The sequence below is a fragment of the Tenrec ecaudatus genome, chromosome 5, assembly GCF_050624435.1.
Source record: "Tenrec ecaudatus isolate mTenEca1 chromosome 5, mTenEca1.hap1, whole genome shotgun sequence".
Taxonomy (NCBI): Eukaryota; Metazoa; Chordata; class Mammalia; order Afrosoricida; family Tenrecidae; genus Tenrec; species Tenrec ecaudatus.
This window is the reverse complement of record NC_134534.1, coordinates 25963727-25983200: the sequence shown is the minus strand read 5'-3', so window position 1 is coordinate 25983200 and position 19474 is coordinate 25963727. Positions and strand designations below refer to the sequence as shown.

The following is a 19474-nucleotide window of genomic DNA, read 5'->3' as shown; positions in this document are numbered from 1 at the left end:
TTTTGGTTTGCTTGAATCCACAATTAATGCTCTTGGAAGCAACAGTTAAGAGATCAAAAGACATATTGTATTCAGTAAATCTGCTGCAGAAGGCGTCTTTAGAGTACTGCAGAGCAAGGATATTACTTTGAGGACTAAGGTGTTCCTGACCCAAGCCTTGTTATTCTCCATTGCATCCTATGCTTGTAAAAGTTTGCCATAAAATGAGGAAGGAGAATCAATGTGGGGCTGGAGAAGAACATTGAAAGTACCATGGACTGCTCAAAGGACACAGCGATCAATATTGGAAGAAGTCCAGAGTGCTCCTTAGAGGCAAGGATAGCAAGACTTCATCTTCCATACTTGAACCATGTTTTCAGGAGAGACCAGTCCCTGGACTGCAGACTGCAAGGTCAGCAGTTAAAGCCACCAGACCAGTCGCCCCATGGGAAAAAGACCAATCCTTCCACTCCCATAAAGGGTTACAGCCTGTCAATCTCCAGTGTCGGTTCTTCCCTGTCCTAGTGTTATCATGAATCAGACTTGACTAGGCAGTGAGCTTCATTTCTGAGTTTATATATATTATTTATACCATATATCATATATCAACTCAGTAGAGAAACCCTCTACAACAGGATAGAACAGACTCTGGGAGTTTCTCAGATTTTACCACTTTACAGGAATAGAAAGCCCCATCTTTCTCAACATATTTATGTATATATATATATATATATATATATATATATATATATATATATATATATATATAAAACAGTGCACTATATCACTGTTTCCATCTGAATTTTGTATGTCTGTTTACATTTGAAATGGTCTCATAGTAGAAACATTTTCAGTAATTTTAAAGTGGGTTAATATAACTAAACATTTTGAAAATTTGTATCTATATTTGCATGTTTGTATGGTTTTGAGCTACAAATTTTGCAGCTCGGCACATAATCACTTTGCTTTCATGTTACTGGGTAAATGTCGGGAGAAATTCTTTGAATATGTAGATTTTAGGCTTTCACTGAAACCTTTTGAAAATTCAGTGCTAACAAAGTTAAGCTCTAATATATTCTAACCTATATAATTTCTGTAATAATAATATTTTAAAACATATGATTACTAGCTTAATTGAAGTAACTACTACCATGAGTAAAGCAATACAGCTAATTAGCAGAATATCTACTTTCAATTTAGTAGCTACATAATTTCAAAATGTTTCGGTATACTAACCCACTTTATGTAGCTACATAACAATTGTTATGCAGTTGTTAGCCTTCATAATATGGAATATCATTAAGAACAAGACAGAAAGCAAGTAGCCTTATAGCCTGTTAGAAACAAGGTTTTGCCTTCATTCACCATGGAACCACTCAGATGAAAGCTTCGTGTGGCCCAGCTAGCAGGTGATGGAAAGTCTGCCCAGACTTGCCTTTCACGTTTTTTTAGGTTGAGGCTCTCTTTATTCAATCCATGTTGCTGGTCTATGACATGATCTTCATACATATTATTTTCTTTACCCTGTTTGTAAATGGTACTGTCCTTTAATATTTTTTAACTTTTAATTTATTTTTAATAATTTTATTGGAGGTTTATGCAACTCTTATCACAATCCATACATACATCAATTTATGAAGTCAGGGTGCAGTATAGCAACGATGAAACATACAACTTTCCTCTGGTTCCTAAATGCTTCGCCCCTCCCTCACTATCATGATCCCAATTCTACCTTGCAAGTCTGGCTAGACTGGAGGACGGATGTACACTGGTAGAGATAGAAACTGGAAACACAGGGAATCCAGGGCAGTTCATCCCTTCAGGACCTGTGGTGAGAGTGGTGATACTGGGAGGGTGGAGGGAGAGTGGAGGAAGGGTGGGGTAGAGAGGGGGAACTGTTTATAAGGATCAACATATAACTTCCTCCCTGGAGGACGGACAACAGGAAAGTGAGTAAAGGGAGACATCGGACAGTGTAAGATATGACAAAATAATAATTTATAAATTATCAAGGGTTCATGAGGGAAGGGGAGGGGGGAAGAAGGGGGTAAAATGAGGAGCTGATACTAGGGGCTTATGTGAAGAGCAAATGTTTTGAGAATGGTGAGGGTAACAAATATACAAATGTGCTTTATGCAATTTCTCTTTCTACTTTAAGAGCATTCTGTTTATAATTTAGTTTTTGCCCTCTAAAGAACTGCTTTTTGTGATATTTGATTCGACATTGCTTTTAAAGAGTGCATTATCTTTTAAAGAGTACACTGTAGATAAACATATTACGTTTTTATTTGTGTAGCAGGGTGCTTCTAAAGGAAAATGTTTATATAAAATATAACTTTTACCTGTGTATGAGTCTATTCATTAGATTGTATGCATCTATAGAAAGACATAGCTGTGTTCTTTTTCAAAGAACTCAGTTTTGTTTTCATGACTCATGTATACTTGGGAATTAGATTGTTTTAATTTTATGAACTTAATGAAATGATTCACTTTAGCAAATATGTGGGTGCATATACTTTAAAATCTAGACCTTTACCTGTAACTTAAATTTGATACTATGTAATGTACTTCATTTGTGGAATAAAACAATTTTAAATGTAAGACTATTTTTTCTTGTTTGGTTCAGTGGCACATGCTTTAGATTTAATTCTAATCTTTTCAGAACAGCCAAAATAAGACAGCTACTAATCAGAAAATCAGCACTTCAAACCAAACAACCATTCTGTGGGAGAAAAGCCAAGTTTTCTGATCCTGTAATATTTGTAGTCTAATCTAAGGCAGTAAGTTTCACATGGCCTCAGGGGGGAAAACATGTTTTCCCCCTAAGAAAACACCCCTCCCTGTCAGCATAAAAAGAGTGTCGGTAGCCCAGTTGGTCAAGTGTTTGGCTGCTGACCAACATGTCTGCAGTGTGAGGTGGACAGCCTCTTGCAGAAAGGTCAGCCTGACGGGCCTGCTGTGATTTGAAGTCTCAGAAACCCTGGAAAGCAGGCTCCACACTCTCTTCTGAGGTCACTCTGAGTCAGAATGGAGTCAATGACCAGATTTTTAAATCAAGTTTCAGACATTTTATTTAACTTTGGAGAAATAAATATAGAAAAAAGAAAGAAAGAAAAAGGCCCTTATAATGATTATTCCCCCCAAGTGGTATCTTCTCATACATATTAATTTAAGATCTCTTAAGTAATTTGCTGACAATAAATTTGACAGGAACAGAATAGGGCCTTCTCCCCTATAAGCTAAGAGGGTGAAACCAGTCAGGAACATAGGACACTGAGAACTGGGTAGGGAAAATCCTTCACCTTGAAGCTAGGCCCCCGTCAAATTCTGGCAGAGGACTGTGCTCACAGATGAATCTGAGACACGCTGCCCCAAAGAAGCAGCCAAGATAGAAAATAAGAAACTGTTTATCTATAATCACGTCTCTTAAGCAGTATATTCATTTTCTTTTATTTTAAAAAGTATTCATAAAACATATGCAATAGGAAAAATGTTTAAAGGACTCAATCATGATACACTTATATGATATAGCCAAACTTTACTTATCTGGATAAAAGTTTAATTCATTTAAGGTTTGTTTTGTGTGTGTGTGTGTGTGTGCTTGTTTGTTTTGTTTGGGAGGGGTTATATCATAGCACTAAAAAGAGAATTGGGTTTCTAAAAATGGAAATAAGAAAAAATATTTTTGATTATAAGCTTGACATTCTAATTCCTCAGAGACTGGATGTTCCATTACGAAGCTTGCATATTTCACCAAACTACGTGGGATGACGCGGCTCGTGCTTGGGTGTCATTTTTCAGATCCTTACACTGTCTTGAAAGATGAAATTTCATGAAGGGTCATACAACCTAGACTTACTTCTTATTGCCTTGTTCCTCACCATAATTTCTCTGATTTACATTTTACTCTTCTTTTTTTTTTACAATTTTTGTATTGCAGAAGGACTGGCGTGGTAGGCAATGGCCTTGATGATTTGGTTTGCAGCTCCATCTGGGCGACTGCCTACAGGGCCATGAAGACCGAGAAAGTTGGTTAGGTTTTACAGCTGTTACTCTTACTGTCTCCTCTTGTTCTTGTAGTGTGCATTTAAATTCTAAGGTCACCATTTTGACTTATTAGGCTACCATTTTTATTTCTAATTTGTTTCTTTAGGATCTATCAGTGTTATATAAGCTAAATTCAGATTTGTTTTCATAACATTAATGCCTTTTGAAATTGGTATGTTTTTAAAGAACTATTCTGATTTAAAGTGTGAGTGTATCATATTCAGTTATTAAAGTCTAGGAATTATCAGGTGATGAGCCTGCATGGAATGACTTACTATATTCTAGACTACCTATTGAAGATCACCTGAAGAACAGAGTGGAAAGTTTTACCATAGGTGGGCAAGCTAGAAGAACATGAAATGCTTGGTAATAAATTTTTGTATTTTTTTTTCTAGAGCAGTGCTTCTCAACCTGTGGGTCATGACTCCTTTTGGGGTCAAATAACCCTTTCACAGGAGTCGCCTGATTCATACCAGTAGCAAAATTGCAGTTATGAAGTAGCAATGAAAATAAATTTATGATTGGGGGGGTCACCACAACATGAGGGTCTCAGCAAAAGGAAGGTTGAGAACCACCGATTTAGAGGAAAAAGGGAAGTAGTATTTTTGTTCAAATAGAATATCTGGTTGTGCCAGAATGTTCTAGATATTAAGGCAAATGTGATGGTGTGTAGTGAGTTTTAGAAGATTTGAGGCGAAGTAAACTTTGGTATAGAATAAAAGAAGCAAAAAAATATTAAGTCCTTTATAATATTAGATCAATTTTGGTGGATTTATGAATAGAACAGAGTAAGACTGGTGAATTTTATACTGTAAAATGTCCCAGAAATGATCATATTTTCTTGCCAGAATAGATGTAAGACCATAGTCTTCAAAGGGGTTAAAGGGAGCGGATGCAGAGCCCTATGAGATCGCAAGTTTATAATGGTGATCGGTTCCAGTAAACGTCAGTTCTTGTGTTAAATATATCTATTCAGCTGGCAGAGATGAATTTTTGAGAAGTTAGTATCTTTGTAAATAGTTTCTTAATTATACAACTGATAAAACAAAAAGTTTGATAACTTGAAAGTTTGATATTACATATGAAACTTTTAAATATAAGAATCATCCTTGTATTCTAAGATATTCCTTTTTGTTACATTCCTTCTGACTTCAAATGAACTTTCTTGACTTTGCATTGTATCCAAAATTCCCAATGAGGTCTTTAATTAAAGCTCTATTATGAATTAATCATGGCCATAACTGGTTTTGCCATCTACAGATATGCTTTCTTCCTATACCTTTTAAGATATTTGAAAAAAAACATTTCCAAGAAAAATGGACTACAAAGAATTTATGAAAATAAAACACTGATATCTTGAGTTTACCGTTTATCAGAGTAAATTGAATTTCCAGAGCTCTGGGAGGTAACAGGGTTCATGGATTGCAAGTAATAAAAAAATCACCAAAAGTAGGGATGAGATACTAAATAAATTCCATGTCTCTGAATGTTGGAATATTTTACATTGGAATATTTTAGGTGTTTCAAGAGTATTCTGTGTTTATAAGTTACTTCTTTTCTCATGTTTCTGAATTGTCTAACTAACTGGTTTAGACATTATGACTCAGATTGAAAACTTTATTATCAAATTTAACGATATTATTTGTAATTTTCAAACACTTCACCTAATACTGTTAGCATTTCTATTCTACCTCTGGATTTCATAGTTTTGGGGGTATAATCAAACAAACAAAATCTAGTGCCTCAAAGCCGTTTGGAATCTGAACAACAATACAAAAACTAGTTCCCTGTGTTGGTCAGAGCAGTTGTGCGCTCCCTTGAAGAACTCAGCCTGATTAATGGAAGGAGACACAAAGAAAAGGAAAATGTGACCTTAATAGCATTCAGAAATCATTGAATCTAGTCCCCGAGACAATGCTATGGTGCGTCTACCTAATGGTAATAACCCATGTATTCCCTCCCTTATTCGTGCCTCTCTTAGCAGACGGCGGCATCTTGTGTGAGTCACTTTCCCTTTCCAGGAGGAGAGAAGATCCAGATAGCTCCTCCAACATATCTTTGCCTGGACTTTCCTGTGACTTCTCTTCTAGGTGAACTAGGGAAAATGTTTGCTCAGTTAAAAAAAAACAACAACAAAATAACAGCAACAATATTGTTTAACAAGCTTTCCTTGACACCCGACTCCCCCATTTGCCCCAATGAGAGAATCTTCCCTGTTCTATGTTGCTAAGCGTGGGCTTTCCACCACGGTTCTTTTTGTCTTTCCTGGTTCTTTTTGTCTTTCGAGTTTAAGCTACCTGGACTTTAGACTCTATCTTTCCAAAATACATAGCATTTTTCATAGGTGAGATCCCACTGAAATAACACAACACACGCTCATGGCAGAGCGTTTTGGTTTACTTCCTCTGAATCTAAAGGTGAAATGCCACAGAGTGGGCATGGCTGACTTCGTCAGAGGTTCCTGAACCAATCTTGGGAGCTCATTTATCTAGCATAGTACACATGTCCAATCATGGTCCAGTTTCCATGTATGTTGAGGTATCGCTGGCCTAGCAGTCATGCTGTCATGGCAGTTTCTGCTGCTTTCCCACGCTCCTTGAAACTTTCAGAATTCTTGCAGACCCTTGGAAACCTTCACAACTTCATGCTACTGTTCCCCCACATGCAGATGATGTCTTTGTCTTGTCATCTCTGCATTAGACTTAATGCTTTAAATATTTAAGATTCAGGGTCGGTTTTGTATACTAAAATAGGAATAGTGTTGTTAAAATATTTTTCTTACCAGTTGAATTATTATATGTTCAAGGAAAACAATTGCACAATGGAACTATGGGAATGGTGTAGGGACTAGAATGCAGAAACATCTGATTCATAGACGGATAGAGCATGTTATTCAAATAGAGACTACTGATGATGGTTCTAACATTGCTAGATTAATTTGGGGATGTAAGCTTCCTGGAATCAAATATAGATAAACAAATAAGATGGATGTATTTTGTATATAAATAAAGGTGGATGTTGATTTAGTTGGTCACTAAGGTGGTGGGAAAAGGGAGTTACTATAACAGTTGATAAGATTTTGTTTTGTTTTTTAATTGGTCAATATAGGAGTTCTGTAAGAGACGGACAGACCTGTAGTCTAGTGTAGTGCCATGTGCAGAATATGAAGTGACTTCAAAAAGTTTATGGAAAAAGAAAATAGACTATAATTCCATTTTCCCTGAATTGTGAAGCCCTTCATGTATGCTCAGTAAATATGTATTAAATAAGCAGCATAGCAGAGAAATGAATACATGAATTAAAATATCACAGTGCATTTCCAGTGGAGACTTTTCTCTCCAAGGTTGTCACTTAATAGTAAAAAATTGTCAGCTACATTTATAACATTAGCTAATTAAGTAATTAAAAAGATTGACATGATATAATCATTGGCAGAAAACCCAATGTCTTCTGTCTGGACATTTGGCAACATTTCCTAAAATGTATTCTGAGAAAAGAATTTCCAAATTCAGGAAAGGGAATTTTTTTGCTCAAATAATTGAGTTTAACTTTTTTTAGTTCAATAATCTCAAAGATTATTTTTGCTTTGTTTCTTTTCTTTTTTTGTCATAAAACTGGTTCCAGACTATTATTGCTATGTAATTATACATTTATCAGAAACCTTAATTAAAACAATAGGCTACTTGAATATATTTTGAAGAACTGCTTTTCCCTATTTTGTGGATATTTACAAATTTGAATTTTATATTAGAGCTTCAAATCTGAGCACTAGGTTTGTGGATGGCCAAAGTTTACAGTGATAACCCCAAATTCATTTCTGAGTCTCCACATAATTCTTTCTGTCAATTAACCAGCAATGGGCAGAGAGTACTTAGTAAGTGGATTGCTACCACTCCTGGACCCAGTGCTGGAGGGGCAGTCTAGCCCTAACACACTTTCCTGGTTGGGCCCTCGATGGAACTTGCGGTACTAGGGTCTACAAGATGATGAGTCACAGCGTTACTGCCTTAGTTGGAAGGCCTGAACCAATCTTGGAAGCCCCTCTGACCTAATACACTTATTCCCAGCAAGCCTGCTCCTCTAGTCCCACCTGAAACCTTGATGTATTGATCTGCTGCTAGTCATGTTTTTAATGACAATTTCCTTATATGCTATGTTTCTTGTCAGTAGCTATGTTTCTGTAAATCTTTGAAGGCCATTGTGGCCTCCTGCCAGTGGTGCCCTGCATCTGAATGATGTCTTGTATTTGTTCTGTTGAAGGTAGTAAATGAGTCCCTATAAATTATATTTGAATTTTGAGATGAGATAGTAAACACAGACTGATATACTCTAAAAAGGCAAATGATGAGTAAAAAGTCACTTGAATGCAATTACATGCATTTCTTTGATATGTGTAACTGTTTCACTAACTACTACCTGGGTTGTTTTAAAATTTTTGAGCATTCAAATTTCTTGTTGCTATTAATTTTGACCTAGAGCAGACCAATGAGTTCTTTAGATCACTTATTCTGCTTTGTGAGAGTTCTTGCACAACTCTGATAGGAAATTTCATGTTAAAAATTCACATCCAGATATTAGTTTTGACAGCAATATTATGTATAGAGATTAAGGCCTATTGGTTCAAGTAGCTCCTGTGGTAGTTACATAATCTCATGTCAATTAGCAAAGGAGTGGAGTCTAGCCTGTCAATCAAGCCGTAGTCAATAATGCCTCTGTGAGGACATAGCCTTCCCTGAGGATTCTGGGAACTTGGATCTTCCTCCTTGGAGGTGGGACACATTCTCTGCTTGGCATTCCTGTTAACAAGCCACATGGAGACACACTGATGGAGACAGAGGCCTGGAGCTGGAGAAGCCACGTAGAGACCTACACCAGCACTGAGACACTTCCACCACCACTGGATCTGGATCCACAAGACTTTCCACCCCATGGCCTATGATCTTTGCACCCCATGGCTGAAGAGGAATTTATGAACTAGTAACAACATATATGGTAATATCGGACTTATGGACTTGAACTAAACTGAGGTGGGATGTTTTCTTAATGTACAATTGTTTGTTGATATAAAGTTCTCTTTTACACGCATGAGTGTCTATGAATTTGTTTCTATAGTCAACCCAGACTAACACAGATCCCTTTTCATATTAATAGGTAATCCGCAGTTAATAGAGTTTCACAAAATGTTATGGTTAGTAAGAACTTACAAATTGAAGACAATGCGAAGAACATGCCTTAGCTATTGCTTTGTATAAAAGAGGGAATTTGAGTAGAATAAGCACCTATGCAGAGATGATAAACTTCTAAAGTTAGATGATATTGCTTTAAGGAATTCACAAGCCTCTAAAAATTTAACTATATCACAACACCAGAAATATTTTATAATTTTTGAGAAACATTGAAATCCTTTGTGATACTGAAAATGATAAATAGATTTTTTTCATTTTATCTCATAGGTGACACTGACTCAAATGTTATGTTATGCACAGTATTTAAGATATTTCCTTGGTTTTTGAACTATGTGCTGTCTTATTCATATTGACAAGCCCTTTGCCTTGAAGTTTCTTCACTTCTTTAAGATCTGAACACCTTTTGCTCAGACAAAAATATATCTGCTTATATGCCTATTTTTGCTGATGGGAAATGAAGATTTGGAGAATTCAGCAATTATTATTTTGATTACTAAATCTGTATTTTCTGACCTGAATCCAATTGGTTCAAATTATCATTCTGTCTAACCCAAAACATTTTAATCTTTTGTCAATACTTTTCTGTGTGCACTTCCAACCAAGTTCCAAATACGAGAATGAAAAAAGAATCATTACTTTCAAAATTTTAATGAGTATATGTCTAATCTGCCAAGAACTCTGTACCTGAAATCTGTTGCTGGGCATTTTCAACATTAAGAACGTTTCTCTATAAGAGAAATGTCCAGTTGATCAAAAATCATGCCATTATTTGAGAACCTGTAATAAATGTTTTATTAATCTATTATGATACATTCATTACTCTTGATAAGCTCTTATTACATTAAAAATTAGTTTATAAAATATTTACCTGAATAAGATGAATCACACACAATAAAATTATGGAAGAAAAACAGGAAAAAATCAAAGCACGGAAAAATCTACAGAGATTTCTGGTGGTAGAGCAGGTTATGCATTTCGAAACCACAGCCGACTCTGTGGAAGAGAGACAACGTTTTCTGCTTCCCAGGTGATTACTTCCTCTGAACCCACAGAGGCAGTTCCACTCTGTCCTGTTGGATTGCTTGAGTCAGAATCACCTTGGTGGCAGGAAGTTTAGTTTTAGGTTTCCAGACTATAGGGAGTCCTAGTGATATAGTCGTTAAGGGTTCAGTAGCTAGCCTAAACGTCTATTGGCATTTAGGCAATTGGAGTCAACCAGTTATCATTTGGAAGGAAGATGTAGCAGTGTGCTTCTGTAAAGATGATAGCCTTGCAGGACATATGAATGCTGTATGCTAGGTTATAAGGTTTCTGTGAAAAGGGACCAATTCAAAGCAATGTGTTTTAATAACTAGAATATGAGAAGAGTCATATAGCTAGATATGTGGAATTATGAAACACTGCAATTCATAACTTTACATGTCATGCACAATTGCATGGAAAGTTACAACATCCATGATTAGACATTACAAATGTTTGGAATGCATGGTCAGTTAAAATAAAAAATGTATTCATACCATTTCCTATTTAAACGGTTGAACCATATAGATTTAAAATAATGTCTTAAAAATACCTTCCTGAGCTAAAGTAGTCTGTATTAGACAATGGAGTCTCACTTCAACATCCCCTCCTGATTTTAAATGGATAGAAGATGATCCTAGAGATCAAGTGATACTACGAAGAATTTTATAATATATAAAAGGACTTTCAAGGTACGTGGTTTTAAAAACATGTATTTCATGTGACAAGCAGCACACTTAAAACTCTTTTCAGAAGAGATCTAATGAATTTTAAATGTAAAAATAATATTAAAAAGCAAAGACAGAAAAACCACATTGGAATGATTTTCTTTGGTGAAGAGTTGATGTAAGGAGGAATCATTTATTAAAAAAAGAGATGATACTATAGTTTTAAATGACAGATGATCATAAAAAGGAAATGGAGGGAAATGAGTTGTGTTTGCTCCTCTTTGTAGATATGAACATATTTGGGATGTTGGAGGCTCAGTGATTAAGAGAAGTGCTTGCTTGCTAACAGACGGTACATGATTCAAACCCACTAATAGCTTCATGTGAGAAATACGTGGTGGTCTGTCTCTTTAAAGATTTACAGTCTCCTGCACCCTCTGGGGAAATGTCACTCTATCCTAAAGAGGGGCTATGAATTGGAATTCAACTCAACGGCAATGGGTTTGGGTTTGGGTGGACATATTTCATGTGGTACCTGAGAGAAGAGAATTGCTTACCATATGAACAGGATTTTATTTACATCCAAATTTTTCTTGATATTTGTGAGTTGAAAATAGAATTGTTTCTTATCCACTTTCCATCATCAATTTCTACTTAACTTTACTTAAAATTATAATATGTAAACAAGTAAGGGAGCTAATTTATGATATATCTGAATAATTTTTGCATTTGGTAAATCACACCAGGGAGTATCTATGTATCTATTCCATCAAATATGGACCAAACTATTGAAAACTAACTGAAATCATTCACTGAAATATTTTGTTGGCTGGAGTCCACCTTCATGCTATTTTACTGAAGACAGAAAGGAAATAGATATGCTATGTCAAAAACAGCAATCTTTGATAATCTGGTGCTCCATTACTACATTAAAATATTAGGTAAATCAATAATAATTATGAGTATTCAATACATGTTTGAATGGTTAGGAAGAAATACATGTAGACTTGGATTAGGATTTTATATATTATTTATCACAACCTTTTCTTTGTCGAATTGGTTTTAATTCAGATATCATCAAATGAAAGAGCAGCATAGAACATTATAAAACACAGGTTTCCATGTCAGAGTAGAGCAAGCATTTCAGCAAGTTACAATGTGAACTCTCTAGACATTTTAATTAGCTCTTGTTATTTTTTTCTATCCAAATGTTTTCATTGGATTAGAGTTTCAAAAATTACTTCTACAATTGATTTTATATTGTATAGATAAAGTGTTGTTTGGAGATAATACAATGACAACCATCAAACTTGCAACAGGAAACCTTTTAAGAGAAGAGGACATAAGGCATATTTTTATATAATAAAGCATTTCTTTAATACTGCCATTAAATAATAGGTCCCAGTCTCATAGTATCATTAATTTTCACTCTCATGTAAATGTAGACTATACTGTCAATTATATTTTTTGAGCTGATATTCTTACTAAAAAATGTTGCATCCAATAAAGAACTTACTCTCTGTTTTACTACAGTGATTCCTTGAAATGCTATTTCTTTCTTTTTTTTTTTAGTGCTAAGATTGGCTAGGTAATGCTGGAAAATCAAATTGAATCTTAGAAATAGTATAGAAGTCCTTGTAAGACTAATGGTAGAATATTGGAAACAAGAATTAAATAAACAAAATACACTTTTGTTCCATTGTCTTAAATGCAAATTATCCAAAAACACTAGACTCATGAAGCTATACTATATAAAGCAAATCAAGTACCACTTAACATTTTTAAGAGGAGATATATTTTTTTACTTATTTCTCTTCTGATAATTACTGGGAACTTTATGTCTAAAAGATTCCTCAAATCTATTAGGATAGGTCAACATCCCATGATTCTAAAAGGCTTGTATTTTGAATTTGTGTCATGCCCTCAGCCTTAACTTTGTGGAGGCATGAAATCAGAAAACTCCACAAGGAAACTCAGGCATTAAGAGGCTCCATGTCAAGTATTTCCTTTTAAATATAAAATCCATTTATTATGGAAGTGCCCTTTAATTTCAGAATTAGAAATTGGAGACTGGACATAAATATTATTTCACATTGAATATTGGCACTGAATTAAAATGGCAAAAATCATATCACCATAAAGTTATTTAAGAAAAACATAAGCATGGTTATGAATTTTTTTAAAAAAATATTTACTTCAAAATAATTTATAAATACCTAGGTTTTATAAGGGGGATTTATTTTATCACATGATATGTCAATAATCTGTGTAGTTTAAAAAAGAGAATTCACTCATATTTACACAGCCACTAACTAAATTAAAGTATAAATTATTATAGATTTTCATCGATGAATATTGCCTGCCTAAATTTTTTAGCTTATACATTATTACCTGAGATATTTTTACTATACCAGTACCTAATGTTCTATCATGAATGTGAAATTACATATGGATAAAGAAGTTACCCTTTTTAAGGAAATCTTACTGCTAGGGCAACTGCAAGAGGTTACTGATTTAGAAACTAAAAATTAATGATGGAAACTGTATTTATATGAGACAATATGTAGTTTATTAAATTGTTAGAGAGTAAATATAAGCTGCCTGACATCACATTTAATTTGCAGGATGTCTAAGGCTGAAGGCTACAAGTAAAAAGCACTGAAAACAAACTAAGAACAGATCAATGGGGCGGGGTGAAATCTCACTGCAAATCCTTATTATTTCATGAACGTTAGCTGATTCAGTGGTATAATGGAATAAATTATTTACATACGTAGTTTGAGGACCAAATATGCTGAAACCCATATATTACAGAATACGGTAGAAATAAGATAGAACTCCATCTTCAGAAAAATATTGTCCCAAATAAGAGTTTGTCAAGTCCATGCATAAAATAGAATAACCTACTTATTTAAAATGTGTTTAGAAATAGGAATCAGTTTATGAAGAGCCTATTTGCACTGCAGCTGTTTCTGCCACATTTTATGGTACAGCTGGAGGTACCAAGTCCAATCACTGAAGTGCTTGATTAAAGTAAAATATTACATCTGCAAAACAATGCATTTTAAAAATCATAATATTTTCATTTTGAACATTGTGCTATAAATTTCAACTAATTTTATGATTTAATTTAATTGTGATCAGAGTATTGCCTCAGTGAGAAGGATCATTTTAAAAGTTAGGAATATTAAGGGTGTCAAAGGTCACTATGTTTACCAAAATGATTTTACACATCAGAAAAGGAAGAAATATTTCTTAAATATACCTTGATATGGTGCATTAAAGCCACGGTAGCGGTGATTGCTGTCTGTAACAAAGTGGAGTCGGAGCCAGTTTTTGTTGCTGATAATTGGCGGTGGTATATTCATGCCAGATAACCTGAATCATGACAGACAAACAAAGACAATTTAAAACTCTTTCAGCTTTAATTGTTATCACTTAATTTAACCAAAAAAGTATCTACCCAAACTCTTTAAATACAAATGATACAACTATTTTACGGCAAATCATAAAAGGGTACAATTCAAGAAGCAGGCTTTCCCAACCAAGTTGCATACCACAATAAAATCAAGTGGAAAACTGCAGATGATTTATCTTATACTCAAATTTATAGTATTGGTTACAATAAGTACCATCGATGCAGAGTTGATGTGACTGGTCATTGTGCTCCCCAGGCCTGTAACAGTACAGTTTTACCAAAGAAAGTCTTCTGAGGAGATAAAATGTTGATTCCCTTTTTCTGTGTAAGAATAAATTGCAGCTGTTCTCTTCTATCCTGATATATACCTTATGTTTTTATGTTGTATTAATAACTGTTCTATTATGTCTCATATTGTGGTTGTGAGCTGCACTTTAGCAACGTGCCGTAACGAAAGGCAAATGGCGCCCAGCCCTGCACCATCCTCAAAACCCTTACGATGTTTGAACCATTGTGCAGCCACCGTGTCAGCACACATCCCTGAGCCCTGTATCCTTCTGCTCTGTTCCTCTACCTTATACAACAAAAGGATGTTTTCAGGGAATATTTTCTCCTGGGAACAGATCTAAGTTATGGGAGATGAAGACTCACTATGTGACACCTGGCTAGATTGGGATTCTAAAGGGTTTGGCAGTTAAAACCTTCTAATACCCAATGATTAGCTCTAATACAATGTTGTAGTTGATGTTGTTAGATGCCAACAAGTTGGTTCCAACCAGTAGTGATCCTATGCGTAACCTAACTAAACACTGCCCGGTCCTGCGCCATCCTCACAATTGTTCCTGTGCTTGAGCCCATTGCTGTAGCCATGGTGTCCATCCATCTCAGCGAGGGCCCTCCTGATTTCCATTGCCTCTACACTTTGTCAAGCATAATGTCTGTCTCCTGGGACTGGCCTCTCCTAACAAGATGACCAAAACCTGTAACACAATCTGTTGCCATCTAAGGGGCACATACTTCTCCCAAGACAAATTTGTTCATCCTTTTAGCAGTCGATGATACTGGTAGCATTTCCCAGCAGCACCCCCATTAGAATGCATCCATTCTTGTTCCATATTTTTATTGAATATCCTACTCTCACATGTATAGGAAGCGATTGACAATATCATGGGTTGTTTCAGGTGCGTGTTAGTCCTCAAAGTGATATCCTTGCTTTTCAATACCCTAAGTGGGTCTTGTGCAGCAAACACCTCATCCACAACGTCTTTTGATCTTTTGCCGGTTGCTCCCATGAGCACTGATCATGGATCCAAGTAAGACAAAATCTTTGACAAGTTCAAACTCTTCTCCAGCTATCATGATGTTGCCTAGTGCAGTTATGTAATCAACTCCATAATGGGATCTGGTGTGAGTAGTCAATCAGCTGTGAGATTAGGGTGGGATGTAAGCTCTTTATTAAGATCACAGCCCTGAGGTGATTTAAACATTTTTTCAAAGGTGTAACCTACTTTTTATATAAGTGGATGCTATAGACAAATTTGTTTTCTTTTTTGCTGAATCTGAATCATGCATCTGGCTTATTGATCTCTAGTTCTTTGGGCGAGAGCCTGCCATATTGCTTGACTGTGCTGGGAGCGATTGGCAACCTGCCACATGACCTGCTAATCTTGAATTCATTTGCGTTTCTGATCATAACTCTGACCTCTGACCTTGGATTCTTGTATCACGTGATTTTCCTGTCAGCCTTGGACCTACCTGTCCCTGAAGTTCTGAGAGTCAAGAGAAACCTCCGTTTAACATCGGCTCCTTAGACCCTGAGAGTGCCCGGATTGAACTACAAATGCATCACTCCACATGCAACACATGCGCAAACATCACTGGATAGACTTCTCTATACAGCCAAGCCTATCACATTTCCAAGGCAAATATGTTCCCTCTTCAGACAGTCTATGACCTACTCACTATACTTTGCCAACAGAATAATCCTTTGGTCACGCTTATTAAATTCATAAGAAACTATTTTATGTAATTTCATACTAATAGACATTGTCATAATTATATTTTATAAGATGATTTCTAAACACCTAAAGAGCCAGCACTCATGCATAGGCAGAACACAGTTTTGTCTTAGAAATATATATTTAGACCCCATATATGTAGTCATTATAATATCATTTTGTAATCTCTCTAAAAGTAAGACAGTGTCAAGATTTTGAAATTACGTATGAGATTTCAATCACCATGAAATGATGAAATAACGTTCTTGCCCTACAATGCTTTAGAGCAGTGGTTCTCAACCTTCCTAGTGCCCGACCCTTTAATACATTTCCTCATGTTGTCGTGACCCCCAACCATAAAGTTACTTTTATTCCTACTTCATAACTTTGCTACTGTTATGTAATGGGTGATCCCAGAGAAAGGGTCATTTAATCACCAAAGGGGTTGTGACCCATAGGTTGAGACCACTACTATAGAGACTCCCAGCACTGTTTCTCACTTCCTTAATGAATAAAATAATGTATTCATATAGCTAATTATTTAAATTTAAGATTTTGAAAACACATTAGTCATCAATTTATTTGGAGTCTTCTGGACACGTCTTATTTACACAAAACTGTACTAATATAAAAGATATTAAATATCAATATGCATGTTTCATATTTTTCAAAAGAAGAAAGCATTAAATATCCAATCAATAATTTTATATTTTATAAATTATTCCAATATATATGGTATGTATTGTATACTGGGAAATTCAGTAAGTAACAAGCTTGTATATCAAAGAAATATATTTTATTATAATCTAATTATATGATAGACCTAGGTAGAATATCTTCAAAAGCAAGAGTATAACGAAGTGACATTTTAAAACTAAGTTTTCAAATAATAAATATGTAACATGTCTTTACCATTCTATGAAGCTTTCCTGAAGAAAGGAAGACAAATGCATACCGGATGTATTACTGTGTGCGTGTGTGTGTGTGTGTGTGTGTGTGTGCCCGCACACATAAGAAAGAGTGATTACAGTGATTTTCTCAGTGCGTAGCAGTCAGCCATGCTAGCTTTTACTCTTAGTGAGGACCATGTCTTCACACTGAGTCTGACCCTGGGCTCTAATTCATTTTTGTCACTTGTGCATACAATGTGCTTTTGACAGATAGTTGATCATTTAATTTCCAACATAAACAAGTCGGGTTCTACTCTCACCATTACATTCCTTGGTTTGGGGTTCCTAAACTTTTCTCATGGAATGTTTGTGTTTATTGGTCCAGTGTGCTGGCATTTTCCTATGTGCATGTAGTACATAAAAACTAGTGTACAACAATAATTTTAAGATTTACCTTAAAACTTTCTTTCATTAGTTTCAGGAACCATGGAGACTAGGTTTACTTTTGAGGTTTGGTTGGTTTCCTTCAAACAATTTAGAATTTAGAAAAATTGTTTGAATTTGATTGCAATATTTAGTTGTATTTTAAATAGTCTATGATGAGTCATTCTAGAATATTAATTACAAAAGCCCCTTATTTGCTTAGCATAAATACCAATTAGAGTAAGTTTATATTATTTTTCATAAGCTTCACACATACGTAAATGTAATTAGCCTGTGGTCCATGGATAAGTGTAATATACTGAAAATATACTGCAACAGACTTTGAGAGTATCCCTTAGAAGAACCAAGAAATAAAATGTAATCCCCTTAGAACATTAGGAGAGTTATAAAGGAGAATAGATAAAATGTACAACAAAAATTATAAACTTTCCATCTGCATCATGATGAAAGATGTAGTATATAAATTATAATAATTGCTACTACGTAAGTGCGGTTTGCAACTTGAATTAAGTGTTGGGGATTCAGGAAATTGAGACTGAATTAATTAGGACTGACTGCAGATGCAAGAGGTAGAACGAATGATAACAGTTTAGAGACTAGAGCTGAGAGACTCTTCCTGGTAGTATCTACTCCTCAGAACATAAAGTAAACCTCAGAATACCTAAGACTTTGAATTTAAAAGCAAGTGCACTATAATAGAGATTTGTCTACAGCCCCCAAAGGGAATTACCTTCTTTAAATATAGATAAGTTGTGTAGGTTATGCAAATGGTGGTCATTAGGTCTTGTTTATTATTTAAGCACAAGTTTTATAATCTGGTTATTTTTATGGCTTCTCCAGCAGTCTAGTAAATGAATCTGTATATCACTATCCCATCTTCAGAATGCTATCAGATATCCAGGGAAACAGAGAGATAAGAAAATATACTACCTAGAAATATTCCATGAAATTAGTTAATTTATATAACTACTTCCTCAAATCTTTACATATATATTCTTAAATATAACTCAGTATTATCATATATAAAAGCACTGCAATTATAATAGTAAGAATATGGATTTATTTGAATATACATTCAAGGACAATTATTGCCTCACAATGAAGAAATTATACGTAAATTTACTCAACAGGTATTTCATGACAAGCATTACTCCTAGTGGCCTAATGGTTAACCTTGGTGGAACTCGATTGATGACTGAAAGGTTAAGAAGTCAAAAATATGAGTGCTTCCATGGGAGAATGGTCCTGGCAATCTGCTCCCACAAAGAGTGCAGTCTAGAAAACTGTAGGGAGAATCCTACTCTGTTCTATTGGGTTGCTAAGAGTTGAATTGGACTAAATGACATACCACTGTGACAAAAATGATAGGGGTTGGAAAACAATAGTAAGAAAAACAGAAAAAGTCTTTGATTTTGTAACAACTTATGATGAATGATGATGACTGAATGATTTTATAAAGACTAAATGAAGAATAATTTAGAAAATAAATAAATGTTTTCTTTCAGGTAGTGAAAAATGTTATACAAAAGTAAAACTGAGAGGGAGAAGTTATGGGGCAGGGAAGAAAAAGAACAACATATATGGAGGATTTAACAGGATATTGTCACTGGCATTATTTCTTGAGATGGCCTGTGTAAATATATATAGAATATTTCTTTTTTTTTAAATCTTCCACATTTCTTATCCTTCAAACATACCTTCCAAGTCGTCTGAATGATTCAAGCAAAGAGGAGGACAAACACAATTGTAATGGACTTAGAATGCTTTTTGACAAATAGGTTCATCTTACACAAACAAATAAATAAAATTATCAAACTGAGTAATG

General features: G+C 35.0%; 1 protein-coding gene across 3 annotated transcripts in view; it reads right to left on the bottom strand.

The window, feature by feature from the left end:
• Window positions 1-19474, bottom strand: part of CSMD3 (CUB and Sushi multiple domains 3) — a 1306760-nt gene that overhangs the window by 852603 nt on the left and 434683 nt on the right. For all 3 annotated transcript variants that reach the window (XM_075550585.1, XM_075550586.1, XM_075550587.1), the window contains exon 6: window positions 14166-14278. In XM_075550585.1, the coding sequence (XP_075406700.1) occupies window positions 14166-14278 (113 nt within the window). The remainder of the gene's footprint in view (window positions 1-14165; window positions 14279-19474) is intronic.